The sequence below is a fragment of the Drosophila serrata genome, unplaced genomic scaffold, assembly GCF_035046125.1.
Source record: "Drosophila serrata isolate PLE 108 unplaced genomic scaffold, ASM3504612v1 contig_382, whole genome shotgun sequence".
In the NCBI taxonomy this organism is placed as follows: Eukaryota; Metazoa; Arthropoda; class Insecta; order Diptera; family Drosophilidae; genus Drosophila; species Drosophila serrata.
The window spans coordinates 6,803,957-6,830,497 of record NW_028257280.1 but is presented as its reverse complement, the minus strand read 5'-3'; the positions used below and the strand labels follow the sequence as shown (position 1 = coordinate 6,830,497).

Below are 26,541 nucleotides of genomic sequence, written 5' to 3'. Positions count from 1 at the left end.
TTGGTTCCAACTGGATGGAGCTATAACTACAGTCGTGTCTATGAAGAGAGAGATTTTATGGATTTGAAATGAAGTCAGGATGATGCCATTACCGAAGGTATTTTTTTGTACTAAACCAATTTCTACATATATACATATGTATATATATTCCAAATTAAATTTATTAAAAGTGAGAGACTTAAGGCTAGAGATGATCTATTATATCTAAACTCAAGGCAAAAAGCTGTAGGGAAAGAAGGTTATAAATGATGTTTCATGTTTTAAAATAATTAATTCAAACTTTATACCAACTTATAAGGGCTAGTATACTTTTCTTAAGATACAGAAAACTCTTAAGACTTTGAGTATCTCAGATTCTTATTTTGTTTCCCTTTATAAATAATATAATAATTTTATTATAGCCAGAACATGACACACTTTTCATACCTTAATGGACACCATATTGCATTAGTGGGGTTCCCCCACTTGTCCACTTTTCGAGCATCCATCCACTAATTGGGTTACATTTAGCCCCCCATTAACTGTCATCTTTGATGTGCACAAATCTGGGAAAATAATAATGCAATGCCAGTGCCAGTGCCATCCATATGTGACTGAGGAATAAGGATATATGAAGGGGAAAGGGGGCCGGTGGCCCCTAACAATGTAACACAAAATTTGCACAAAATTTGAATAAACTGATTGGGTTTCAGTTGTATGCCGATGGTTAGATAATGCGTCTGTGCAGGGAGAATATATGTATAAAATTTGCTAATAGGTCACGGGTGCCCAGCTATTAACATTTAAATTATTTTCGCCAATTTACGGCCTACGCAAATAAACGGAGGAAAAACCCCAGAAAAACTTGCTTAAACTTTATTTCCATTCTCGGGAATCGTACAAACTATAGAGCGGGTGGGGCAGACACTTCCTGCCGCAGGACATCATCATCCTTCAGTCCAGAAGCTTGGCCACAATCGGATCGGGGGCAGTCATCGCGTAACCCAATTGCTGAAGAGCACGCCGTATCTCGGTGAAGACAGTGGCATCATCAATGGTGGCGGGAAGGATCACACGCTCATTCCGGGCAAAATCAGCCATGGCTTTCCGCATCGTCTTTCCAGAACGAGTACGTGGCAGGCTGTTCACAGAGGTAATCAAACGGAAGGCAGCGATAGGTCCCACCACATCCCTGATTAGCTTTATAATCTCTGTCGATAGCTTGGCATCGGTCTTTTTGCAATTCTCCACGGGTATGTACAGGCAGAGCGGCACCTGACCCTTGGTGGGCTCGGGAACACCAAAGACAGCCACATCAACCACATCCGGATGCCGCAGGACGGCATCTTCCAAACTAGAGGTGGATAGTCGATGGCCAGCCACATTGATTACATCGTCATCGCGAGCTGTCACAAAAATATAGCCACGATCGTCCTTATAGCCAGCATCCATGGTGTCATAGTAGCCCTAGATGGGGAGATAATTATTGAGATTTAATAAATAAAATGAAAAGTTAAATAAATTCTAAACTTAGATTAGGAAGTTGTATTATCAAAGAACTCACCGGAAACTTTTGAAAGTACAGCTTGCGGAAGAGCTCCTCGTTCTTATACAATGTGGCCATGTTGCCTGGAGGCAGAGGCAGCTTCAGCGCGATTCTACCCAACTCCATGCACTGGGTCTCGGTACCATCGGGCTTCAGGATTTTGACTGCAAGAGAGATGTCCCAGGACTTTTTAATCTTTTTCTAATCCAAGTTATCTGGAGCATCACTCACTGTCATAGCCCATCAGAGGCAGTCCCGTTGAGTAGGTAGGCGGACTTAGGTTCTGCTGGAAACCCAAACAGGTGGCGGTCACAGCGGAACCCGTCTCCGTCTGCCACCAGTGATTGAGCACCGGCACCTTGAAGGTTTTCTCAATCCAGTTCTTGGTCTCATAGTCGCAATGCTCTCCGGCAATGAAGATAGCTCGCAGGGATTTCATCGAGTACTGGCGTCCATAGCTGATATCCGGATCGGCACGACGGATCACCCGAAAGGAGGTGGGCACCGAGAAAATTGAACGGACCTTGTACTGGTCGATGATTCTGCCAAGGAAGGAGGATAATGAAATCTTGTTCATTGATTTGTTCCGATTTTAGCTCACCTGAAGTACTGTCCAGGATCAGGGGTGCGATCCGGCTTACCCTCGTACATGATGCTGGTGGCTCCCAGGCACAGCGGGCCATAGCAGATGTATGAGTGTCCCACCACCCATCCCATGTCGGAGGCCGCCCACCAAGTGTCCCCAGGACTGATGCCATAGATGGTGCGTAGAGTATACATTAGTGCCACCAGGTGACCCCCAATGGTGCGCAGGACTCCCTTTGGCTTGTCCGTGGTACCCGATGTATACAGGATATAAAGCGGATCGTTGGCTTCGATGGGAACACAGGCCACGGGTTCCTCTCCCTCAGACATTTTCAGAACATCAGCCCAGAGAACATCCGCCTCCGGAACCAGCCTGCTCATGTCCGGAATGACATTGTCGCGACGGAAGATGATGTTCCTCTGAGGGGGCTTCCAGCGTGACATATGGATGGCCGAGTGGAGTATATCCAGATAAGGCACCACCTTGCCGGGCTCAACACCCACATTAGAGGCAATCACCAACTTTGGCTCCACATGCTCTATCCGTGAGCACAGTTCCCTGGCGGCGAAGCCACCAAAGACCACCGAATGAATGGCGCCCAACCGAACTATGGCCAGCATGGCGATGATGGTTTCCGGTATCAGAGGCATATATATCACTACGCGGTCACCCTTGACCACGCCCAATTTGGAAAGACCGCCGGCCAGCAACACAATCTGGTCATACAGCTCCTGGTAGGTCACACGGCGCACTGTGTTCGTCATTGGGCTATCGTGGATGAGGGCCACCTTGGAGCCCCTCCCGGCCAGTATGTGCCGATCGATGGCATTGTAGCAGGCATTCAGATAACCGCCAACATACCATTTGGTGAAGGGTGGATTGCTGTTGTCCAGCACCTGTTGCCAGGGACGGTCCCAGTCCAGCAGTTGGGCCTGCTCCTCCCAGAAGGCCTCCGGATCCTGAACGCTCTGACGGTAAGCCTGTAGGTACAGCGGATCGTGGGCTTCCACTGGCATGCCGCAGATGGTGTCATCTATAAGATATCAAAGGGATTAAGAGAGTTTTGTACCCTTGGTTAGGATCACTGATTAATTAAGGCTTTGAAACTAAATTACAGCAATAGAACTTGACCACCCTGCTATATAAAGCACCTCTTGGAGTCGCATTGAATTTTAAATTTTTCTAAATGTCGCGGTCACTCAACTGATTTCTATATAGCCCTATCGTGCCTATACCTATATATCGTGCTTATATGCCGCCGAGTCAGACGCTTGAGCATAATCTAGACGTCATTCCACCTGGCCATTGGACCCTCGAAAGCAAGACGGAATAAGCTAATCGCGAATCATTAATATGGAGTGCTTAAAATTTGATCCACAGAACTAAATTACATTATAGTTGGAGGGAAAGTTCAAGCCATTAAATAGAAGATTATTAAAATACACCCTTATCTTTATTGAACTTATATTTTTATTATTTTTAAATCCTGAAAGGATTAGGATTCACCAAAACAATTTAATTTTGGGTTTGAGCCTCTTCGAAGAGTTACTAAATCTTTAGAGATCCTTAGAAAGGTTATAGTTACGTAATTTCACTATTCTATTGTTTTTCAAGTCTAATTAACTTTATATGTATATACATTTTAGTATATATATCCAATTGTATTCCATACAAATCATGTGATTACTCACTGACAAAATAAATTTCAACACTTTCTTTAATGTTTGCCATTTTGAACTTACTGCCTTCATTATTCAACGCGCCAGCACCCGGTTCCATATCGTGTATTTTAAGTTATGTATAATATTATATAATATAATGTTATATCTTTTCCTATATGTCCTCTAAAAGCTCTTGTTTCAATCGAACCGTGCACAACCGTCGCTTTGAAGTCGAAACTTTGCAATGAGACAGGAAAATGTAGAACACAAGTGGAATACCGAAACCTTAAAGAAATAACCGATCAAAGGTTCTCTGAAATCGGGAGAGCCGTCGGAACGTCGGAAATAAATATAATGAAACGCTAAGCTATAAAAATAATTCAATTATTTATACGAAAATAGATTGTAGTTATAAATTTTACTCAATTTCATCTTATATTCTAATTGCTAAGGAATCGAAAGGATTACTTTTTCTTTTTATCCTTCTTCGTCTTCTTCGAGGGCGGTGCTGCGTCTGCTGTCTGTTTATCCTCTGTTGTTTCCACACTGAAGCCCTTGATGTACGGCTTGACCAGCCGGAAGACCAACTTCTCGTGCTGCACATTGCTGGAGTCCAGACTCAAACGAACAGTGACTGGGTCGAAAGAGTGGAAGACCACATTGCCGCAGCGCTGGGTGTAGTCCTCCTCGTTAAAGGTGAAGACAATTTCGCTCTTGGTACGCTCTAGACCGCTCTTGCCATCCTTGTCGGATTTCAGATACAGGGTTCCCTCGAGACCGTACTTGGGGATGAGCACTTGCAGTGCATTCTTACGAACAAACAGCACATAGCCCTCTTCATCTTCCTCCTTGCCACGGAAGAAGAGATGCGTGTTGAGGGCCACCGAGGCCCGACCCGCATACTGAGCCATCTTGTGGCGGTAGTTCAGATTGTGGCATATCTCCTCGTTGGACTTGCGCTCCAGCAGCTGGGCATAGGTGCTGTCCGCGCCTATGGAGGCAGCCAGCAGACGGTGAACCATAATGTCAGAGTAACGACGAATGGGCGAGGTAAAATGCGTGTAGATGGGCGCCGCCAGTCCGTAATGGAAGAACTCTTCCTTTTGCAGACTGCCGCTAATAAAGTACACCGCCTGCATCATGCAGCGAGTGGTGAGGATGCGTATCATGGTGTTAAAGTACGGATTGTCCTTTTTGACACACTTATCCAGCGAATGCGACAGCGCCAAGCCGGACTCGATGTCCACGTGGTAGCCCTGATAGCGGGCGGACTTCACGAGCGGATCAAAGTTGGTAGGCGGCGGTCGGGGATGGCGACGCAGAACGGCGCACTCGGAGAATTCCGAGGCAATGTGGTCGGCCACCGTGATGTTGGCCAGCAACATGAACTCCTCCACCATTGAATTGGTTTCACGCATCTGCTTGGCCTCCACCTCGAGGGGTTCGTGGGTCTCGCTGTCCACCTGGAAGCGAATCTCAGGCGAGGCCAACACCAAGGCTCTGTAAATGAGGGATTCCATGAAAAGTCTAGATCAGAAGGGATTCTCGGGGATTAAACCTTACCCATTGTCCATGCGTCGCTTCTTGAGGATCTTGGCCAGACGATTGAGATTCCTCAGGGACTTGGCTATTTCATCATTCTGAGTGGGGTCATCGATTATCACCTGCGCCTCCTCATATGTCATGGCTTTCTTGGACTTTATAACACTCTTGTGGAAGCGCTTGGCCAACACATTCGCCTCCTGGTCCACCTCCCACACACAGGAAAAGGCGAAACGCTCCACGCCTCCAACCAACGAGCACAGATTCGAGCTGAGAAGCTCAGGAACCATGTCAATGCGCTTGCCTACCAGATACACAGTGGTTCCTCTGGCAGCTGCCTCCTTATCCAGGGCGTTGCCGGGTCGAATAAAGTGACTCACATCGGCGATGTGGACACCCACCTCCAGATTGCCATTGGGAAGCTCCCGACAATGCAGGGCATCGTCAATGTCTGTGCAGCCTGGCGGGTCCACTGAACAAATGTACAGATCGCGCAGATCCACACGCTTGGCGTAATCCTCCTCGGTAATGATCCATGGCAATTTGGGCAGGAAGCTCAACACCTCCTCCGAGAACTTGCAGTGTGGCACGTCGTGCTCCAATAGGATTACCTCGTTCTCGGTGGCCATGTTGCCCAATGGGCCCAGGGAGCGTACAAAGTGTCCGTGCGGATAGCGGGAGTTCCTTGGCCACGTGTCAATGGTTACAATGATGCGCTGGTTCTGCAGCATGGCCGCCTGACGGGTCTCAATGCGGATGCGGGGTATCTTCCGATCGGCGGGCACAAAGATGTGTCTGTTGGTGTCCTCAATGAGGCTGGGCTGCAAAATGCCACAGTACTGGCGCCACTTGCGTCGCACAATGCCCACGATGTGGCCGGTGGGTGTGCGTTCTGCAGAAGCGGCTGCAGCCTGCACCTGCTTTAGCATGTCCTTTTCGTCAGCGGCACGCTCCTCGCTGGGCACATCATCAGCATATACGTTCTTCTCCTCCAGAACAATCTCGCTGGGCGCCGACCATTCATTCTCGGGCAGCAGCTCCACAGCCACCAGATCGCCGTCCACGGCTCGGTTAAGCGCCTCCCTTCCTTGGATTAAAATCTGTAATAAAAGTGCAAAATGCAGTCAGGGAGAAAGAAGAGTATTTTAGTGTGCTTACCCCTTTCTCGTACCCTTCCACGTTGACACTACCCTCGAGGTAGTTCTCCTTGGAGGCCTGGAAAGCGCCCTGCAACAGCTTCTTGTTCCGCAGTCCCTCGAGCAGCTCCTTCATGCTTAAATGCGGCGGATACTGGGGCAGACCCTTCTTCTCATTCTCGAAAGTGTTGCGCGAAAGTTTATCCACCAGCAGGGGGAAGTCGTCCAGGGATTTCACATACTCCGAAGCAGAGGCCACTAGAATGCCCTCGGCTTCGGCCTTGGCACGGTTTCCGGCATCATCGGTAAGCAGGATTACCCGGGTGGCAGCCCGACCACTACGCTCGAATCCTTTGGAGGACTGCGAAGCCCGCAGGTGGTCGTCATACCACTTGGTGGCCAGGCGAATGGCACGGTCATTGCGATCGTTGGCGGTCTCATCCGGCTCTCGGTCAGCATAGGTTTCCCTATAACAAGAATTTAAGTATTTTTGCAGATTATGTTGTCTTTCTTTACTCACTTGTGGTGCTCGTTGACAAACACATAGAAGTTCCTGGTGCGATCGTGGACGAGCTCATTGAAGCGCTTATAAATGGAGGAGCTCTTGTGCTTCACCTCGTTGAGGACTGTGGTGAGGACAATCACATTGTGGAGCACATCCTCCTCCAGTACATCGATCTGGTCGAGGACCACATTGGTGTCCAAGACAATGTAGTGGGGAAACTTGAAGAGACTGCTCTGGATCTCATGCTGGGAAGTAAGTTGATACACCTCGTTCTGAAAGCACTGCTGGCACAGATCGGAGCCGCAACCAATGTCGTCCCGCAGGTAGTGCTCTCGCACAATTTTCAGGATGTTTCCGCGCTTGGTTTTACGCGTAAATTCGCGTAAAGTTTGCATTTTTGTTTAAAAGTCGCGATCTCAAACTCACATGTGTGCCGGGCTAAGGCGGCTCTACACGTTTAGTCCATGGTATTTCCTTTCAAACGGCGGAGTCTCATGCACTCGTTTTGGTATGTATATTCTTGTATGAGGTTCGCAGTTTTTGGCATTTACCAAGAACTTTGACATGGTCACTCTGTGTAGCACGTGTAGTTGTGGGCACGTTGCTTGATTTTTGTTATTTAAAACGATTAATTACAGATTTTAGTCATGGTTCCGAATGAGAAAAGTTTCCCCCGAGGTGGGACAGTCCACGCCGAGGCGAAATCAGCCGACAGCAACTCGAATATAGTGAGTTTTCTTCGAGAAATCATCGCTCAACTGGTACATACTTTTTTGTTCTCTCGTGCAGGTATTTGGTGCGTCGCAGAAGAAAACGAAAAAGGCTCCAAAGCCGAAAGACAACTTTCTCAAGGAACTCACCGAGGACAACAATGAGCAGCTGGAAGCGTTCTCCGCGGAAACGCTCAACATGGATACGTTGCAGGAGGACATGCTGGTCATGGGAGTGGTCAAGGAGGCGAGCGCCACTACGCTGCAGATCGCTCTGCCCGGCCGGATGTATGCACGCACTCTGGTGGCGGACATATCGGAAGCATACACGCGCGTGGCGAAGTCGGCCATGTCGGGCGACACCAGTGAATACCACGACCTCACAGAACTCTTCCCGGTGGGACGTATCGTCTACGGCAAGGCCATTAAAACAGAAAAGCTGGACAGTAACCGCATCTCGCTGCTGCTCTCCCTTAAGCCGGCCGACGTTCATGGTAGCCTACACCACAAGAGCATCAAGAAGGGCTTCATCTTCTCCGGCGCCGTGTCGGAGATTCAGGAGCACGGCTACGTGATCGAAACGGGAGTACAAGGACTGCAGGCCTTTGTGCCCTGCGAGGAACAGAATCAGACGCTTCATGTGGGTCAGTTGGCTTTCTTAAAAATCAAGCAGGTCAAGCACGACGCCCACCAGAGCACTTGCACCTGTGTCCAAGTGGATCAGGACCAAATCAAAATTAAGAGCCAGAACGAAACCAATTTGGACTATATTCTGCCGGGCAGCATTGTGCGCTTCAAGGTGGACAAGCATTTAAAAGACGGCCTCAAGGGCAGCATCATGAACGAATCCTTCAGCGCCTATGTCAATGAGCACCATCTGGGCAACGCTCTGGAAACCGTGGATGCCTACGACCTTAATGAGGAATACAACGCCAGGGTGCTCTACGTGATGCCCCTAACAAAACTGGTATACTTGACCCTCAATCTGGACATCAAGGTTGAAGCCGATGTGCAAAGCAGAGATGAGGAAAACGAAGAGAAGGGAGAACCCATCAAGGTGGGCTCCGTGGTGGAGAAGAGCAAGGTCCTGCGGCTGGGCAGTGGTGGAGTGCTGCTGCTGCTCAACAAGCATGTGGCTGGCATCATATCCTACGGCTCCATCCGGGCCAATTTCAAAGGAAACTACGACAAGGACGAAGTGCTATCCAAGTATGCACGAAGGACCAAGCACAAGGTGCGCGTTCTTGGCTACGATGTCATTGAATCCCTGTACTACTGCTCGGACGATCCCAACTTGGTCAACGAGAAAGTCTACAGCCTGGAGGATATCAAACCGGGAGACCTGGTCACAGCCAAAGTGTTCCGCAAGGACGACAAGATCAAAGGCTGGGCGGTGAAGATCGGCAAGGTCAACGGCATACTGGAGCAGTTCTACCTGGCGCCTAATGTCCGTTATGATGTGGGCCAGCAGCTAAAGTGCCGGGTCCTCGAAGTGGACACAGACCGCAAAGTCTGCTACCTGAGTAACCGCAGCGAGTATTTGGCCAAGGGATTGAATCTCCTCACGGATTACACGGCCGCCCAGGCGGACAACGTGTACACCGGCACTGTGGTCCGGTGCGAGGTTAACTACGTGCTCGTCAAGTTTGGCAATGGCATCAAGGGAGTTCTCCACAGAAAAAACCTAAAGGGTCAGAGCACCTTCTTCGAGGGACAGACCACGAAATTTCGCATTTTGAGCCGCAGCAAGGATCAAATCATCCTGACTCTGCCCGAGGACAAGTTCAAGCTGGGCGAAATCTGTCCCGTTGAGGTAACCAATGTCTTGGACGCTGGATTGGAGATTAAAATCACTTGTGCCTCTGAAGACGACGATGAAGACGAGGAGGGGAACCCCAAGCTGGAGGAGTTTATGGGTCTCGTACCGTTAAGACTGCTCTCCGATTACCCTGAGCTTATGCACGCCCAGTTGCGGGTTCATCCTGCTGGCACCTTCACCGGGGCCGTGTGCATCGATCAGAACATCTTCAGTATCCGCGATGTCCCTTACTTCAGCAATCAACTTACCAAGGATTGGTCATCGGTGCAAGTGGGCGACATCCTACGCTCCTACGTCAAGCAAGTCAACGATCAGGTGGTGGACCTCATGGTGTGCGTTCGCAACTACAACAAGCCGGTGAAGGTGCACGTTAAGATGCTTCGTTTGAATGTTGTAAAGAACGCGTCTGTGAATTTGGAACTCGATCAGCTGTTGCTAGTGAAGGTGCTCAGCAAGGAGGCGGAAACCAAGACCCTTACGGTGTCCGCCAAGCTCACCGATGTCTGGAACGGCGATTTAAAAGGCACAGCCAAGGTGGTTGAAGAATTTCTGGATGAAGTGAAGGTGATTAGGAAATCACTAAAGGATAAATCCACCCCCATCGCCAAGTACTCCATCGGCGATAAGATTAGCGTGGAATTTAAGGGCATCGATCCGCATACCCATAACTGGAAATACAATGTAGAGGACCCTGAAGCTGGCAATCTAAGCGCTCTTCTGCTCTCCAGTCTCACTGGCACAGCAACACCTCCCCAGGTGGGCAGCAAGCAACCGGCGGTGATTCTGTGGATTGACTATTCCAGCAATGAACTGCTGATAAGCAACAAGAAGCATGACATTGAGCACATTTCGAAAAGCGGTGAGCTGCCCAAGAATCTGGTCGGTAGAGCCGGCATGAAGGCCAAGGTGCTGCTGAAACTGGAGACCGTGGCTATATGCTCGCTGAAAAAGGGAACCAATCCGTTGGTCATCTGTCCCATTCGCCTACATCAGAACGACATCGAGAACACTGGCAGTGTGGACCTCCGACAGGGTGATTTCTGCAATATTGCCTTCATACACGATAAGCTGCCCATCGCTGTTCCCGAAAATGTTTGGCGCATCTGGAGAGATGCGAAGCGAGCGGCAACTGAAGAGGAAATCGTTGTAAAGGCCAAAAAGGCAAAACTGGATGAAACCTCCGCAAAGAAGGTCAAGACTGAGGAGACATCTACAAAGAAGAAGGCCAAAACGGAGGAGAAATTGTCAAAGAAAAAGGCCAAAGCGGAAGCCGTAGCCACGAAGCGAAAGCTGGAGGAGGACGAAAAGCCCACCAAGGGCCAAAAGAAGGCTCAATCCCTGACAAATGGCATTGTGAAGGAAAAATCGATGCAGAATGGTCTGCTCTTTTTCGAGGACAAAAAACCATTCAAGAGTGCCAAGACTGAGACACCAAAAACCAATGGAGTCGAGGCCAAAACGCGTTTGCCCGGTGTGTCCAGCTTTTGGGAGAGCGATCAGCAGCAGGCAGCTTCCAGTGACGAAGATGAAGACCAAGAAGATGCAGCAGATGTCCAGCCGGCGAAAAAGAAGCGATTGAGTGCCAAGGAGAAGGCAAAGGCGGAGGTAAAGGAAGAGCAGCGGCTCCGAGAGATTGAAGAGCGCAATGCCGATCCCAAGGCGCGCCTGGAGACCATTGACCAGTACGAGCGACTGGTTATAGCCCAGCCAAACAATAGCATTTCCTGGTTGAAATACATAGCCTTCCTTCTGTCCAACACGGAGATTGAAAAGGCTCGCGACTTGGCCCGCCGGGCCATTTCAACGATATCCTTCCGGGAGACCCAGGAACTGAGGAACGTGTGGAGTGCCCTGCTCAACATTGAGCTTGTCTACAGCAGCAATTTCGATGATGTTCTGAAGGAAGCCCTCAATTGCAACGATCCCTTGGAGATTTACATAAGTGTCATTGATATTCTAAAGAAAAATAAGCAGAAGGAACGCCTCACATCCCTGCTGACCACCATCCTTAACAAGTTCAAGGCCGAGGTGAGGGTGTGGCCCGTGGCAGCCGAGGCCTACTTTTGGCTGGGGAAGTCCGACCAAGTGCATGCCTTGCTCCAGCGAGCCCTGCGAGTACTGCCAAATCAACAACGTAAGGATAATAAGATATCCTCTTCCTTAACTAAATATTAATTTGTTAATTACCTTTTCAGACATCAACTGTATTGTGTCCTTTGCCAAGCTGTATGCCAAGAACGATGCCAACGACATGGCTCAGACACTGCTCGACGATGTGGTCACTTCCTATCCGAAGCGAATTGACATCTGGTCGGTGTATGTCGACATGCTGATCAAGGCGGATCTCATCGACTCGGCGAGGTTAGTTCAAAGTGGAGATCTTCTTGAGGTTTTTGTCTTTATTTTATCCCCATTGCAGAAACGTCCTGGAACGTGCTGTACTTCAGAAGCTGAAGCCCAACAAGATGCAGGTTATCTACAAAAAGTATCTGCAACTGGAGGAGACCCACGGCACGGAAGCAACGGTGGCCAAGGTGAAACGGCAGGCAGAGGAATGGGTGAAGAACTACGCCAAGGCGGTCAAGTAGTTGGAGCGCCATCCCATCACCACATCCTTCGCCTAACTTTTAGATCGTAAATAGAGATTAGAGAATATTTACATGCAGAGTTACAGTTTTTTTCATGATACTTTATTCTAAAACTATTTTAAATGAAGTGTGATTCCGAGTGCTACCTTTGTAATATATATGTATGATAGTACCTATATATTATAGAAATACAGATAAACCCCGCCCTACACATAGTACGTAGGGCGGAGGCCAATGATCAGCCCAAGACTTGAACATAACGATTGAAGAATGACGGATGTGGATGTTGATGACGAGAACGAACACTCCTTGTCTGGGCTGGTTTGATGGTTTGATGGGGATTCTTGTGTGCTGGCATGGACTGGACAATGATGGCGACTGAGACGTGGGGCAATGACAGGTGACGACGTGGTTTACTCTTACACATTAATCAATAATAAGAAAGCGACGTTGCTACAGGGATTCGCCATTTTAGATTTAATTTATACAAAAAACAGTCTGCGGTCACTCCTTGAACATGCCACGCGCCTTTGCCGAAATCTTTCGCACCCTGCCCCGGCTGCTTACGCTAACACGCTGGCCATCGCTGTCCCCTGAGCTGGCAGCCTCTTCCTCGTCGTCGTCCTCCGCGGCGTGCCCGTGGTCGGCGGATCGTGATCTCTCCTGGCTGCTGGCATGGGCATCCCCATTGCGAATTCGTTTACTGCGATGAGAAGATCTGGCTGCTGCCGCCGCTTCCTCCTCGTCAGATTCCTCGTTGTAGCGTGGACGTTTCTGATTACGGCCTCCGCCACGCTGATTGGAGCTTCGATTCGCGCTCCGCCGACTGCGTGGCACCACATAATCATCGTCATCATCATTGTCGTTGACAAAGGATTGATCGGAGGGCCGGCGACGTGTGCGCCGTAGCGGGCGCTCCTGTGCCGTTGCCGAGGAGGAGGAAGTCTTCGCTTCACGTGGGCGGGTGCGCCCGTTGCTGGGCGAAACGTAGCTGGTCAGTGGCTGATTGTCTTCCGAGTCGGAGTCCTCTTCTTCGTCGTCATCATCATCATCATCATCTTCTTCCTCGTCCTCGTTCAATTGTGTGCTAGAGCCGCCATCGGTGCCCTCGTCGGAGGCAGCTGCTTCATCCTCTTCCTGTTCTTGCTCCTCGTCCTCGTCCTGAGAGTTCGCCTGACTGACACGTCCTCGCAGACGTCTGGTGACCATATGGCTGGTGCTGTTACTGGTACTATTTGTCGTCGTTGAGGTGGGACGCCGGTGATTGACTATGGCTGTATGCAGGCGGGAACTCTCCAGAGGATCCGGGCTCGTATCCAACTCATCCGCATTGCGCTGATGGCGAGACAGAATGCGTCGCGGGGTCCGGGACGAGTTCAGGTTGCCCAGGTAGTTGTGGTCATGAGTAGAAAGCGCCGGTGCCTGAGATCCTGCGACCGAGGACGTTGTAGTGGTCGTCGAGGTGGCATGCGAGCGTGTCATGTGTGGACTTCGTTCCAGCGGCGAGACCAAACGGCGACGAAGGGAGAGCGGATGAGGTGCTGCCGCCGTTGAGTTTGATTTTGCGGGAGGTTGTGAATTTTCTGTTGGAAAAATTAAGATTAATATTTGCTTTTAAACGATAAATTCCTTGAACTTACTTTGCTGATTGTTGGCCAAAGGCTCGTTGTCACTGTCATCATCATCGTCGTCGTCGCTATGGGCCGGTCGGATGACAGTGTTGCGATTCGTACGCAACTGACGGACAGGTCCACTGGCGGCGGCCTGAGCTAAAGCAGCTCTGCTAGTCGACGGTACGTCATCCTTCGTGGGCGTGGGCAGGATCTAAGGACATCGATACATTGATATTTTTTGACCAAAAAGATTAATGAGACCAGCCCACTTACCTCTTCGGCATCATCGCTGTCCTCCTCTTCGATGTCGCTGCCACGTCCCCAATCCATTAGAGCCCGCTTGGTGCTCTGGCGAGTTGGTCTGCTCATAGGTCCGTGGGAATCCGTATCCGATTCTATGATGCGCCCGTTGCGCACTGGCAGGTGATAGCTGTGATCATTTTCGGCAGCATGATGGCTCGACGTTGTCCGGTTACCATTGGTGCGAGTTTTTCGAGAGGGGCTCTCAAGGCTGCCGGAGCCACTGGCAGCCGCAGCAGCACTCGTACTGGGACCGTTGCCAATTGGCTGGGAGCGGTTTGTGGCTGATCTACCTTTACGACGTCCCGTCTGGCTGTCCTGGGTGCTCTCGTCGAGCTGTGAGAGGGCCGCCTCCTCGGCTGAACTGCCCAACAGGCGACGAGTCCGGCGAGAAGGCCCAGAGGCGGAGGCCACATTGGCTGGACTCTTGTTCACACGCCGACGTTTACTGGGGTGGCCGCTGTCTCTGTTCCGGTTGCTCGACGGGCGTTTGTTTCCAGATCGCCGGCCACTGCTGCGTCCCTCATTGGGATTATAACTATCCTCGGAATCGTTAGCAATGGACTCATCGTCATTGACACGTTGCCTCTGTCTGCCCCGGCGCGTGCGTATTTGCTCTGGGGAACTGGCATTAGAGTGGGCATCATCCTCCTCCTCCTCATCACTGCTAGCATCTGAGGTGGCCTGTGCACTGGATTCTTCCTCCTCTTCCTCGCTGCTGCTGCTCTTGTGCCTGCGCTGCTGCGTGGTAGATGAAGATGTGACGCGGTTGGAGCCCGAAGAGCTGGCAGTGACGGCAACACCGTTCCGACGGCGAGATCGTGAGGCTCTTGACGCAGCCGCTCTGCCGTCCTCATCATCATCATCGTCATCATCATCCTCGTCCTCGTCGCTAGAGTGGGCCATCGGTAACCGTCTAGCTGCAGCCGTTGGCTTCTGTTTACGACGCGTTGATCTCTCCTTGTTGGCCCGCTTGTTGGGACTGCTTGAACCGCCACGTCCTCCGCCACCACTGCTGCCTGACTTCGTTTTATTCGCTCTCCTGCAGGCTGCCTTCCAGCTGGTGACCACCGTCTTAATGTGGGATTCAAACAGCGCGCTTAAACGCAGTGTCATGGCATAGATCTGCAAAGGCAAGAAAATGGAGAACCATTTACAATAGAATCAAGGGTTCCACAAGCTCTATCAAGCTTGTTAGTAGCCCGCCGGGAAATGAGAAACCTTACCGCTAGATTATCCTATATTAGATGATAGTCACGGAGATCGTCATTCATTTGGTTAGTCATTTTATCAATATGTTTGATGGGTTATTTTTGATCATGAGTTGGGATGGTTAATTTGAAGATCGATATTGAAGGCATGTTACGCGAGAGGCAAAAGAAACGTAAGAAACAGATTGATGAGCTTGCATATGTGTCCAAGTGAGTGCGTGTGGAGGAGGGAAAGGAGGAATAGGAGGGGGTTAGAAACAAAAAAAGGAAGGCGCGCCGACTGAGAAAGAAGGTCGATCTCAGTCCGGGAATGCAATAAATGACGATCTATACGACGATCTGCCGAATTGCTTCTCCATCACTCACCCGCGAGCGCTTGTTGGTGTTGTAGTTCTTCGAGTTTTGGAATATAAGCCTCACATCCTTAGCAAAGTCCAGCGGATCATCATAGTTCCCACCCAGCAAATCCTCCTTTACTGTACGCAGATCCATGGGAGTGGCAATGATCTCCAGGTAGTCGGGAAACTCAATGGTGTCCACGGGTTCTCGGAATGGCATCGAATCCGTACGCGCCCACATCAAATCCAGCAACTGCCGGCAGTCGGCGCGCCAATCGCCCTCCGAATGAGTACGAGTGGAGCTGCAATTCAGCCAGGATTTATTAGTGAAACAGTCACAGAAACAGCGTCATATAATACTCACCGTCGGGTGGAGGATACTCTTTGTCTGGCTGCTGCTGCAGCTGCCGATGTGGTGGGCCCTGTGCTGGTCGACGGTACTACATCCGAATCTGCTTCATTTTCCGACTCGGATGAGTGATATACATCCACCAGCTGATGATAGACGGCAGCCACATCAATCTCATCCGCTTCCCTAGAAATACCATTCATTGTTATATCCATATTTTCCATCTTTCCTACTTTATATCCACATCACTCTTGACTCACCTGATAATCCTTAGACAGAGATCGGTGACAATCCGGGAATGCTTGACGATAATCGTGTGCCGGCGGTTATACTGCTCCGCATTGGTGGCCAGATAGCGCACATCGAACTGTGCTGAGGTGATGCGGCGATAGAAGTGATTCTCGAAGCGCGACTTGACCGTGGTCAGATCGATGGGATACTCGATCAGGTAAGCGTAGTCCGGATAGATATTAAGGTCCACAGGAGCCAGAAAGTGCTCAGCGATGGACAGACGCATAACCTGCTCCAGGCCATTGATAATGCGTCGACATGTGCCATCACGATCTCCACGATGCCACTCCTCCGACTTGGGCTGGTACAGGGTGGCGCGAATCTCTTCTGGCAGCACCGGTACAGCACCTCCGACCTCGTCCGGCACACGTTCCTGATCAATCGGCTCCATATCCCAGGGACTCATGAATTCGTATTCACCGTTGTCCCAGCGCACGCGGAAGCACATGAAAAAGGAATCGGGGAAGTCTGCAGAGAGGGGGTGGCGCGACTCGATCTGTCCCATCCACCAGCCGTCAACGATCATGCAGCGAAAGCGATCACCAATGCTCCAGTTGCGCTGCACCGCCAAATCGAAGGTCTGGCGCAGCACCAGAAAGTCCAGGACATCGGGCATGTCATGGTATTTGATCTTAAACGAGGTCCCCGTCATGTTACCCTCTTCATCGATGATGGCCAGCTTCAGGCAGCACAGTCTAGGCGGCCGGATCTCGTACTTAATGCCAATGACACGGACCAGCTCGTGGTCCCGCAGCGTGTGAAAGTTCCAGGGTTCCGAGCTGTGCGACAGCTTGTAGACCTTCTTCGTGCGAACAGCGTCCAAGTACTTGGCATGTCCCTGCCTGAAGTAAACCACCTCGTCACCCATTTGGGGGTAGTAGGGCGCCTTGCGGGGAATCACCTCGGAAAGCCATTCGGCGGGACGATACAGTTCCGGTATCTCGCCATTCGCATCTGTGGGCGGAATCAGGACAGTCTTACGGCCCACCTTGCGGGCCTGAACCTGGCCACCAGTTGCTCGGCCGGCTGCTGCTTCATCATCGCTACTGTCATCGCTGCTAAGAGGTCGGCGGGAGAGCGGTTTGCGCTTGGAGCGCTTGGGCGGCTCCAGGTTCGGTCCCGGGGTGTCCGCCACCCAGTCCGAGTAGTCGGAGCTGTCCGTATCCGACTCGTCGCTACTGTCCTCCAGGTTTTCTTCCACATTTGAGTAGCTTGTGTCACCAGAGGAGTTGCTGGAAACGTCATCTTCCTCTTCCTCGTGGGGCGGTGCCACTTCATCGTATGGCTCCGGCTCCTGCGAACGCACAGCACGCGTACGATAGGCCGGTTGCTGTTGTCCGGCTCCTGACTGGGCTCCACGCCTCCGAGCCGGTCTTGCGCCTCCTCCACCACTGCCTCCGCTTCCATTGGCTCTCGTATTGCGCGGTCTGCCCACAACGCCAGCTAGCTGCGATGACGCCACACTGGCCGTATTGATCATTATGGGTCGGCGACGCATTTCCCGCTTGTATTCCTGTTTCTCGAACTGGCCGGCGGCGTATATGGTCTGCTTAAGGTTCTGCAACTGAGCGTACTTCATGGGACGCACATATGTGCGGCGGACAAACTTAAGTGGTAGCGCCTGCTGGGCTTGCGCTGGTGCCGCCTGTCCCAATGGCTCTGCCGGCGGTAGCAGGGCCTCCTCCGCAGCTGGAGCCGCTGCCGCTCCCCATCCCTGGCGTGGTGTACCCATACGGCTGCCCAGAACATTGCCGCGAGAGGACTGTCTGCCATTGGAGTCGGGAAGCGGTTGGCGGTTGGTCAGGCGCTCGAAAGATTGGTTGGCATTGCTCGCATTGGCATCGTTGACGTTGGCATTGCCCGACTGGCGATTGGCCAGGGCTGCGATCATGCGGTCTATGTGCGAGTAGTTGGCTCCAGCTGCTCCTCCTCCTCCTCCTCCTGCACCTGGGCCACCAATTGCGGGAGAGGCTGGAGCGGGCGCACCAACCGGCGCAGCAGGAGCAGCAACACCGTCAGCATTCAGCTGAGCGTTGGCATTGTCATCGATCACGACGCCATCCACGCCTACCGTCAAATTGGGTATCAATTGGTCCATGCTGCAGCTCTCCCTGCCCGGGACGAAGCGTTGGTACTTGGAGGGATGCGGGTTGCCATCGGCGTCGACCAAAAATGGCGGCGGCATGAGATGCGGCATTATCTGAGTCTGTTCGTCCACCACATGTTGTTGGGCGTCGCGCAGCAAGGGCCGGAAATCCGTGTGGAAGAAGAGCTCGGTGGGCAGCTAGTAAAGAATATAAATATATATATGATGAATATATCATGCGGTGAAATAGATGATCACTTACCATTTTGTATTTCTCAATACACATTCCCAGGCCAAAGATCAGGATGTGTCCATGGGAGTCTGTGGCGGCTATCATTGTGCCATCTGGCGACCACTTGGCATCAAAGAGGCAGCCATGGCCCTGGCCATCGATATCATTGAGGAAGTTTGCAACATAAACACCCTGGTCAATGTCCCACAAGAACACCTGGCCGTCGTGGCCAGCAGAGAGCAGGACATGTTCATCCCTAGGGTTCGACTCCAGCACATAAAGCTCGTCCCTGTGGCCGCGCAAGACACGATGTAGCTTGGCTGATTTCGAGTCCCAGATTTTAATCTGTTGGGAGAGTGGAATGATTGGATAGTTAGTGGATATCTCAGTGACTGCTGAAATATAAGGTTTGCTCACGGTGAAATCGTTGACGGCGGTGATAACATAACGGTCTGAGGCATCCCAGGCCACCATGGTGACCTTCAGCTTCTTTCCCTCCTCCGGCTGCGGACAGCTATAATATTACAATATATATATTATTTCCATTACTTCTTGATCAATATCGTAACAAAACTCACCTGGGCAGGCGCTCCGTCATACACAGCTTGGCGCTTTTCCACTGTTGCGACTCAAAGGTCCAGATGTGAGCTGTACCATCTTTGCTGCCCGAAATGAATCTCAGGCCACGGTGCGACCACTGCACCGAGTCTACGGCATCGGTGTAAGCCTCCGTTTCCAGAATCCGTTTCGGTCCGTCCTCGCCCATCATGTAGACGCGCACATGGTGATCAGCTGAGCCGGCGGCCAGGAATATGCCACCCGGCGAGAATGTGGTGCACATCATCTGTGCCTGGCCGGGGCGCAGCTTCTCGTGGTACTGTGTCGGCTTCGGAGCAAATGTAATCTTCTGGCCGCGCGGCGTGGAGTACTGCCAGAAGGCTATTGACCCATCCGTGCTAGTCGTCACCAGATACTTCAAATCGCTGCGAGGCGAGGGACAGAAGTTCACCGACGTTATCATGCCAGTGTGGGCAGACAGGACGGCGATAGGTGAGGTGGTCTGCATATCCCACACCCTAAGGATGTGATCCAACGATCCTGCGGCCAGCATTGTATTGTCCAGGTTAATGGCAATGTCCGTGATCTCAGCAGAGGCGCCGCGCAAGGTGGCCAGCAGACGACCATCTGCAGCCGACCATATCTTGATGAGCAGATCATCGGCTCCCGTGATTATGTAGCGTCCAGTGCGGTCGAAGAGCACGCAATACACCGAAGACAGGTGGCCCACGGTGCGGCGGAGGAGCTTCGTCTTACGATAAATTTCCGTGGGCACGAGCAGCTTGCGCCGCACATTGCAGCCATGTTCCCGGCCAGCAAGGACGCGGCCTGAAAAGGTCGATATTCGTTATTAAACAATGAGAGAAAGGATTTCATTGGCTACTCACTCAAGTTGTGGGTGGACTTGGTTAGGTTCGAGTCCGGAAGGGAGACGCCATGCAATGTAGTGCAGTAGTCTCTTAGCGAGCGATGACTGTAAACGGTCTCCTTGGTACGCAGCAGGTTCTGTCGACCACGGCCCAGCAGCGAGTTTATTCCCGGCACACTGGGTGGCAGTTCCCGGTCCACCAGAGGGCACAGGCGACCGCATATCTCCAGCAAATGTTGGGCGCCAATGTGCGCGTATTTTTTTTCCTATAAATTTGAATTTGATAAAAATAACGCATGTCTATCGATAACTCTTGGGAGGCAGCTGTTCGCCAGCACAAGGCCGACATACGGTTGTCTCGCTCTGGTGCACACGAGTCAAGGCAAAGTGGTGGCTGCGCCTGTCCGTGTAAGCGCGCAGGCTGTCGATGTGTGCGAAAGCAAAATGTCGGCGGCTGCAGCTAATTGTTATAACTAATATTACAACGAATTTGTTTAAACATGCTTGTTTTTCAAAAATGTCTTGTTTTTCACTAGTTTGGGAATTTTTTCACTCCGTTCTTAAGAATTTTGTAATTTGTTAATTTTTTACGTTTTTTTTTGTTTAATAATTACCTATTTGTTTATTAATTGCAGTGCTAAAATGATTGATAGCTGCACTTTTAATGTTTTAGGGCAAAAACTTTAAAAAGAAATTGGCATGCGCTATGTTTTTTCTCTATCCCCTCGCCCATGACGTCACAGGCACACGCACGACAAAGCGGAAAAGAAATGCGCGCACACTTACGCAATGACGGACCGACGATCAAATCAATTCGAGGCTAAGCGGCTATTAGTTGTTAATTAGGCAATTGGCAATACTCACCAATTCGGCAAAGGTCTGTTCATGCTCATTCCCCAGCCAATCAATGCGACGGGGCAGAACCTGCGGGCGATACAAGAGGAGGGGAGAATATATGTATAATGTATGTGCATGTGTGTTCGTTCGATTGTAGGTGTTATCACTTGCACTCTATGACGTTTATGATGACGTCGCGGGGCATCCCTTTCAGTTTATTTGTCTTTTTTTTCGCCGCCGCTACCTACTCTTGGACAGACGGGCTGCAGCCGAGCGCGCTACATATCCCGTGGCCAGTCCAAATTCGTCTGATTTCCAACTCTGAGACAAGCGGACGTATGTAGGCTTTGTCGTCGTTCGCTGCCGGCAGCGAAAACAACAACAAAACCAAAACAAAGCGTATAAACAAACGCGGTGCCAGAGATTCGCTTCTTTTTTAGTGACACCCCCCGACAGGAATCGGGGCTGGAGTCTGCCCAAGCCCAACAACTCACCTTCTTCTCCTCGAGCTCGCGGATTAACACCTGTAAGGATGGGGTTTGGAAAGGCCAAATTAGTAAAATGTTTGTAAACAAAGCCGCCAGCAAGCTGCGACCGCTGAAAATTGCGCTCTTTTGCCGCAGCAAGCCGATCCCGCCTCCTCTGTATACCGACCTTTCCCGTCTCCTCCAGCGGCCCCGCAGCCAGGAACTTGGAGATGAGGAAGTAGAGCTCTGAAAGGAAACGAAAGGCAACACCATGAGTGCAACAAGTGGCTGGGCACACGCATAAGAAGTCGCCAAAATGCATTATAAATCCGGGCCGTGCAATTCACGGGCCAACTGGCTGGCTTCCACAGCCATTGGAACGGAAGGCGAAGCGAGACACAGACACACATTTTGGCCAGGCAGCAGGGCAGAGGGGCCCGAATTGGGCCCGTTTTTACACACTACACACAGCACGGGGACGGTACGCACCTGGCACTATCACATCACTGGCACTGGACTGTCTATTTTCCATTATTCATTGCGAATTGCACCTAGATTATGACAAAATTGCAGTTGCTTTCTTCTAAAATTCTTTTCTCGCTTCTTCTTTTTTGCCATTAACAGGGAAGGTTCGCACAATCGATGCTCACGGGCTATCGATATCGCATTCGAGTCTCGTGCTGTCTTTCGTGAATATGACGATAGATAATGCAATGTTGACTGGGTTTTAAATTTTCGAATTTTTTAAGCTTGGCACTTATATTTTATTGCAGTTTATATTAATTTAAGCTTTTTTCAACATGTTTTTATATTTAAAGTCATATTTAAATCACATATACAATATTTTTGGTCTTGTGAACATGAAAATATATGGGTTGTGCGTCATGCATTTCGACTGCGTTTTCAAGCTGGTTTTATGGTTTTGAAAATTAAAAATTGCTCATTTTTGTAGGAAATCGTTAAAATTCTATTTGTATGCCGTTCTCTTAACAGTCTTGTCAAGTTATTCTTAAAAAATATATGAAAAACAATGTTAAGCACAAAAAATAAAAATAATTTAAAAAATTAAAAACTGATTTGCAGGACATACATTTAATCTGTTCATGTTGAATAGACTGCTGTTCAAATTATTCAAATACCTACAAGCATTAAGTTAAAGTTTTATTCAATATTTCCAACTTTTTTGGCTTTTTGGCATACACCTCCCAATGACCAATGCGGTCCGAATTTTCTACAAAACAATTAAATGACGAAATAAATTTAAAAACGGCTAGCAAAGTAAAAATGCATGTATACATATTGTTCATAATTTAATGATGATCTTTAAAATATTAGGCCAATAGCCCATATATAATCATAAATGGTTTTCGACTTTTCACCCTTAAAATAGCTAGAACTAGCTGTGTTGTCGGTTCGCCAACACTACCGCCGACCTCACATCTCTAATTTTGGATATCGAAACAGCAGCTGCGATAATTACTTTTTGGCAGATTTTGCCCATTTTTCATGTAATAGAAATTGAGTCTTTTTTTGCGAACCAGACGTCAATAAATATACATGACACTTAAGTGAGAAAAGGGATAGAGACAACGCGAAAATGGAGTGCAACCTGGGCAGCGAAATTGGCCAGAAGATGCGCGTAAGTCGTCGTGGAAAATCAATGAACTCGTAATCCAACTCGAATGCATCGGAGAAAATTGTTTCCATTTCACAGAGCGCCGTCAAGGCGAAGCTGCTGGAGCTGGGCACCGGCGGATCTTCCGGCTTTATTGACGACGAACTGCCCGACTACGTGATGGTCATGGTGGCCAATAAGCGCTCCAAGCAGCAGATGAACGCTGAGCTGAACCTGTTCCTGGGCGATCAGACTGATTTGTTTGTAACCTGGCTGCATGAGGTGCTGCAGAAGCTCCAGGAGGTCACTCTGCCGACATCCAATGGTGAGTTCCTGAACTCCCTTGACGGATTCGTAATTAATGCCGGTTTCCATTAGTTTCCAGCAAAAAGCGAAGGTCACGCGGCCATGGCGAAGCGATCAAGTCGAAGGAAAAGGACAAGAAGGTGTCTAAGAAGGACAAGAAGCCGCATCGCAAGTCCAGCGACGAGATGCAGGAGCCGCAATCCAGCTCTGCGGGTGCTATGCCCGTCATCACTTCCATCACAGATGTCTTTGCCGATGAACTGATGCAGAAGGCCAAGAAATCGCTCAACATCGACATCAATGCTAAGGATGAGATTGTGCAGAAAAAGAAGAAGCGAAGGTCGGCGTCGATTGAGGAGGCCAGAACCAAGGACAGCGAAGTGCCGGCCAACATCTCTGAGATCAGCTCAACCACTTGCGGGGTCAATAGGCAAAAGGATCTTGCTGAGCTGGCCGAGATCCAGAAGAAAATCCAGGCAGCCAAGAAGCATTTACGCCAAATTGGCGAAATCGATGACGAGAGTGATGAGGACGACGAGGATCTGCTAAACTTAAGTGCCCCGGAAGAGTCTGTAGACCAGGAGGTCGATGAGGAGCCGCCGCAGAAAGAACCACCCCCGCGGCAGGCCAAGAGTCCGATTATCTTCAACAGGCGTGAGAAGAGTCCCGAAAAGCAACAAGAACCTGAGCCTGATACCCACTCACGTCATGAACCAGAGCAGGAAGAGGAGAAAATGGAAGAGGAGATGGAAGACCCGCAGTCTGCAGTTGGGAAACCAAAAGAAGACCCCTCTGAGCGACGTTCCGTGCACGATCGGCTCGGCTCCAAGAATCAGTTACCGCCAGAAAGACCGACACGCACTCAAAAGGAGCTATACGTACCAGCTCATCGTCGACGCAGTGAACCGGAGTCCAGCCGGGAACGGAGTCAGCGAGATCGAGGAAACGACCGGGAACGACGCTCTAGCCGGGATAACTCCAGGGACGCCAACCGTAGTCACCGCCAGCGTCGCTCGCCTAGTCCAGAGACGCCCAGTAGCAAGCAACGCATCGGTTCCCGGGTGATTGTGGCAGTGCAAAAACCGCCAGAACCGTCAGACGATGAGGATCTAGCTGATAAGCCGTTGAATTCGGTTATCAAGATTCAGCCTAGACCAAAGGTCTCCCCACGGCGGCAGGCCTGCAAGAATCTCCTGCTGCGAGCGGTAGCCGATGCACAGCGTTCCACCATCTTGGCCAAGTCTTCTAATAAGAAGGAAAGTCAGGAGGTGGACAAAGTCAGTCCCACGGTTGCCAAGCAAAAACCGGTAGACCAAACAGATCGTGCCAACAATCGGAGCAGGGATCGTGGCAAGCGAAGTGCTCCCACGAACACTGAACTCTTCCGGCGAAGCACTCGGGAGCTGTTGGTAAATGTGACGCAAAGAGATGGCAAACGATCACGGCGCTCCAATGAGACTCATGCCGAGATCAAGGTGGTTGAGGAAGAGTATGCCCCTAGTCTGAGCTCTAAGGATTTCGAAGCCTATGTGCCGCAACTTCTGTCCAGTGTGGAGGACATAGACTTGCATATTAGCTCGCACGATGATGCAAGTCCCAGCTCTGGAGCGCGGAAGACACAGTTTGTGGTGACCCTGAACGGCGATAAGTCGGCCGGTGGGCGAAGCAGCAGCCAAGGCAGCCCTTCCTATCGCAAACGACCGAGCAGCTCACGCAAACGTTCCTCCTCGCCTGTGTCTACACCACAAGTGTCCTCTTCCAGTGTTGAGCCAACGTCCACAACATCGGAAAAGCGGTCACGCCGATCGAATCCAGAAAAAAGCTTCACACCTTCGCCCACACAGAGCAGTGCCTCGCCCCAGACATCTCGCAGCCTTAATCGTAGCGAGGTGGTGCGACAGCCCCAGGAAATTAAGAAGCTCGTCATCAAAAACGACACCGATGAAGATGACGACAAGCACGGTTCGCACAAGAAGCGTTCGTCCATAAGGCGCCAGAATACATCAACGTCGGCGACGACCTCGGCCAACGGCCACAAGGACAATAGAGCAAAGCCTCTGGTAGAGGAACGATCAACCACGCCCCCCCTACCGGCTAAACCAAAGCCTCGGGCAGAAAAGCGGCCGGCCAGCAAGGAGAAAACCACAAACTCCAGCGCGGAACCAGCAGCGGTAGAAAACTCCGCTAGCGTCACCACTTCCTCTACATCTACCAAAGGCAAGCATACGCCTATACGCTTCACTCTAAAAAACGAGGACGAGCCGAGTTCAAAGAAAAAGCATCGCTCCAATAGCCCCGAACGTGAAGGGGTGCGAAAAATACCCATACGCAATGCCGAGGACAGAAAGTACGACAATCTGCCTGCATGTACGTGAATTCCTAAAAATATTCAAGAAAATTTGTTTAACTGATTCTATTCATATTCACAGTGAGTGCAGTAAGCGTGGACTCCGCCGTGCTGAAGGTGACCAAGCCAAAGGAGCGGTGCAAGTACCATCCGAGCTGTACCAAGCAGTTCTGCGAGTACTATCACCCAACGGCGCCCTGCAAGTCCTTTCCAAACTGCAAGTTCGCTGACAAGTGTATGTACTCGCATCCCAAGTGCAAGTACGACATGTCCTGCATGAGTGTTGATTGCAACTTTGCCCACAGCGGACAAAGGGATCTCAGCCATGTGCAGCTTACTGCGCCGCCTCTGTGTAAGTATTTAAGCATTATAAACTTGTTTAATATAAACTAACTATGCCTTTCCTTCAACAGCCTCGCACGTCATACCAGTACAGAACTACAAGTCAATATCGGCGCCAGTAACTTCCACGACTGCCACGACAATGTGCAAGTACTACCCCAATTGCTCCAAAATGGGATGCACCTTCTATCACCCAAAGCCCTGCCGCTTCGGCAAGAATTGTGTGAACAAGCTGGAGTGCATCTTCTATCATCCGGAGATGCAGAGCAAATTCAAGTGGGTGGCCTCGTTGGGCTGAGCGGAAAGCACAAACACTCACACACAATACATTTTAACAATATTTAGCCAAGTCTTACTAACCACTACACTTCAATCCAATCATTATGTTCCACAATTATACAACTAGGCGCGCTTGGATTTTACCTATTTTCGCCTGTACCCATTTTCATGTTCATTTTTCATCCATACTCTTTCATTAAACTATTTAAAAACCTTTTAAATTAGACATTAGCTCTCTTATACAAATTGAAAGGTAAAACTAATCCCAAGTTTGTTGCTTGCATTCAAACCATTAAAAACACGACATGCCTACGTTGACGAATAAATTTAGCAATAGTTGCTACAAATTGAAAGAAAATGAGATTTAATTGTACTATTTATACGTATTAAATATGTTGAAAAACAACGATATGATATAGTCGATAGATAT

The 26,541-nt window shown here is 50.1% G+C and overlaps 5 protein-coding genes across 8 annotated transcripts; 2 read left to right on the top strand and 3 right to left on the bottom strand.

Moving 5' to 3' along the window:
- Positions 1-787: 787 nt before the first annotated feature.
- Positions 788-4,026, bottom strand: LOC110186171 (acyl-CoA synthetase short-chain family member 3, mitochondrial). The gene is made up of 5 exons (XM_020955225.2): positions 3,854-4,026; positions 2,127-3,144; positions 1,757-2,067; positions 1,544-1,689; positions 788-1,446 (listed from the first exon to the last, which is right to left on the bottom strand). The coding sequence occupies exons 1-5, from the start codon at positions 3,888-3,890 to the stop codon at positions 934-936; spliced, it is 2,025 nt and encodes a 674-aa protein (XP_020810884.2). The 5' UTR covers positions 3,891-4,026; the 3' UTR covers positions 788-933.
- A 116-nt stretch (positions 4,027-4,142) lies between these two features.
- Positions 4,143-7,494, bottom strand: Dis3 (exosome complex exonuclease RRP44-like protein Dis3). The gene is made up of 4 exons (XM_020955224.2): positions 6,971-7,494; positions 6,473-6,917; positions 5,336-6,414; positions 4,143-5,272 (listed from the first exon to the last, which is right to left on the bottom strand). The coding sequence occupies exons 1-4, from the start codon at positions 7,348-7,350 to the stop codon at positions 4,237-4,239; spliced, it is 2,940 nt and encodes a 979-aa protein (XP_020810883.2). The 5' UTR covers positions 7,351-7,494; the 3' UTR covers positions 4,143-4,236.
- On the top strand, positions 7,492-12,319 carry Rrp5 (Ribosomal RNA Processing 5). Its single transcript, XM_020955223.2, has 4 exons — positions 7,492-7,683; positions 7,745-11,618; positions 11,680-11,845; positions 11,904-12,319. Exons 1-4 carry the CDS (start codon positions 7,603-7,605, stop codon positions 12,070-12,072), a joined length of 4,290 nt encoding a protein of 1,429 aa, XP_020810882.2. The 5' UTR covers positions 7,492-7,602; the 3' UTR covers positions 12,073-12,319.
- On the bottom strand, positions 12,153-21,881 carry BRWD3 (bromodomain and WD repeat-containing protein). Of its 4 annotated transcripts, XM_020955221.2 has the most exons (15): positions 21,712-21,881; positions 21,410-21,468; positions 21,250-21,279; positions 20,783-20,842; positions 19,938-20,184; positions 19,071-19,878; positions 18,910-19,006; positions 18,523-18,837; positions 16,144-18,458; positions 15,899-16,069; positions 15,563-15,836; positions 15,212-15,223; positions 13,959-15,110; positions 13,713-13,896; positions 12,153-13,655 (listed from the first exon to the last, which is right to left on the bottom strand). In XM_020955221.2, exons 1-15 carry the CDS (start codon positions 21,752-21,754, stop codon positions 12,577-12,579), a joined length of 6,846 nt encoding a protein of 2,281 aa, XP_020810880.2. In that variant the 5' UTR covers positions 21,755-21,881; the 3' UTR covers positions 12,153-12,576. The 4 variants fall into 4 exon arrangements, with proteins under 4 accessions (XP_020810880.2, XP_020810881.2, XP_086696890.1 ...); XM_020955222.2 differs by lacking the exon at positions 15,212-15,223; XM_086840764.1 differs by lacking the exons at positions 21,250-21,279; positions 21,410-21,468; positions 21,712-21,881 and adding an exon at positions 21,004-21,073.
- Positions 21,882-22,614: 733 nt separating this feature from the next.
- On the top strand, positions 22,615-26,469 carry Nab2 (Nuclear polyadenosine RNA-binding 2). Its single transcript, XM_020955189.2, has 5 exons — positions 22,615-22,861; positions 22,937-23,162; positions 23,216-25,510; positions 25,573-25,842; positions 25,904-26,469. The coding sequence occupies exons 1-5, from the start codon at positions 22,820-22,822 to the stop codon at positions 26,128-26,130; spliced, it is 3,060 nt and encodes a 1,019-aa protein (XP_020810848.2). The 5' UTR covers positions 22,615-22,819; the 3' UTR covers positions 26,131-26,469.
- The last annotated feature ends 72 nt before the right edge of the window (positions 26,470-26,541 follow it).

Excerpts from the sequence above, each read along its gene's own strand:
- LOC110186171 (XM_020955225.2), bottom strand. The coding sequence starts at position 3,890 with ATGGAACCGGGTGCTGGCGCGTTGAATAATGAAGGCA. Across the intron at positions 3,145-3,853 it reads CGCGTTGAATAATGAAGGCA|ATGACACCATCTGCGGCATG; the intron begins GTAAGTTCAAAA and ends GATATCTTATAG. Across the intron at positions 1,690-1,756 it reads GCCTCTGATGGGCTATGACA|TCAAAATCCTGAAGCCCGAT; the intron begins GTGAGTGATGCT and ends TCTCTCTTGCAG.
- Dis3 (XM_020955224.2), bottom strand. The coding sequence starts at position 7,350 with ATGCAAACTTTACGCGAATTTACGCGTAAAACCAAGCGCGGAAACATC. Across the intron at positions 6,918-6,970 it reads TTTGTCAACGAGCACCACAA|GGAAACCTATGCTGACCGAG; the intron begins GTGAGTAAAGAA and ends TTCTTGTTATAG. Across the intron at positions 6,415-6,472 it reads TGGAAGGGTACGAGAAAGGG|ATTTTAATCCAAGGAAGGGA; the intron begins GTAAGCACACTA and ends CTTTTATTACAG.
- Rrp5 (XM_020955223.2), top strand. The coding sequence starts at position 7,603 with ATGGTTCCGAATGAGAAAAGTTTCCCCCGAGGTGGGACAGTCCACGCC. Across the intron at positions 7,684-7,744 it reads CCGACAGCAACTCGAATATA|GTATTTGGTGCGTCGCAGAA; the intron begins GTGAGTTTTCTT and ends TCTCTCGTGCAG. Across the intron at positions 11,619-11,679 it reads AGTACTGCCAAATCAACAAC|ACATCAACTGTATTGTGTCC; the intron begins GTAAGGATAATA and ends TTACCTTTTCAG.
- BRWD3 (XM_020955221.2), bottom strand. The coding sequence starts at position 21,754 with ATGGAAAATAGACAGTCCAGTGCCAGTGATGTGATAGTGCCAG. Across the intron at positions 21,280-21,409 it reads CGCTGGAGGAGACGGGAAAG|GTGTTAATCCGCGAGCTCGA; the intron begins GTCGGTATACAG and ends CCATCCTTACAG. Across the intron at positions 20,843-21,249 it reads GCGAGCTCGAGGAGAAGAAG|GTTCTGCCCCGTCGCATTGA; the intron begins GTGAGTTGTTGG and ends TATCGCCCGCAG.
- Nab2 (XM_020955189.2), top strand. The coding sequence starts at position 22,820 with ATGGAGTGCAACCTGGGCAGCGAAATTGGCCAGAAGATGCGC. Across the intron at positions 23,163-23,215 it reads CACTCTGCCGACATCCAATG|TTTCCAGCAAAAAGCGAAGG; the intron begins GTGAGTTCCTGA and ends GGTTTCCATTAG. Across the intron at positions 25,511-25,572 it reads GTACGACAATCTGCCTGCAT|TGAGTGCAGTAAGCGTGGAC; the intron begins GTACGTGAATTC and ends TCATATTCACAG.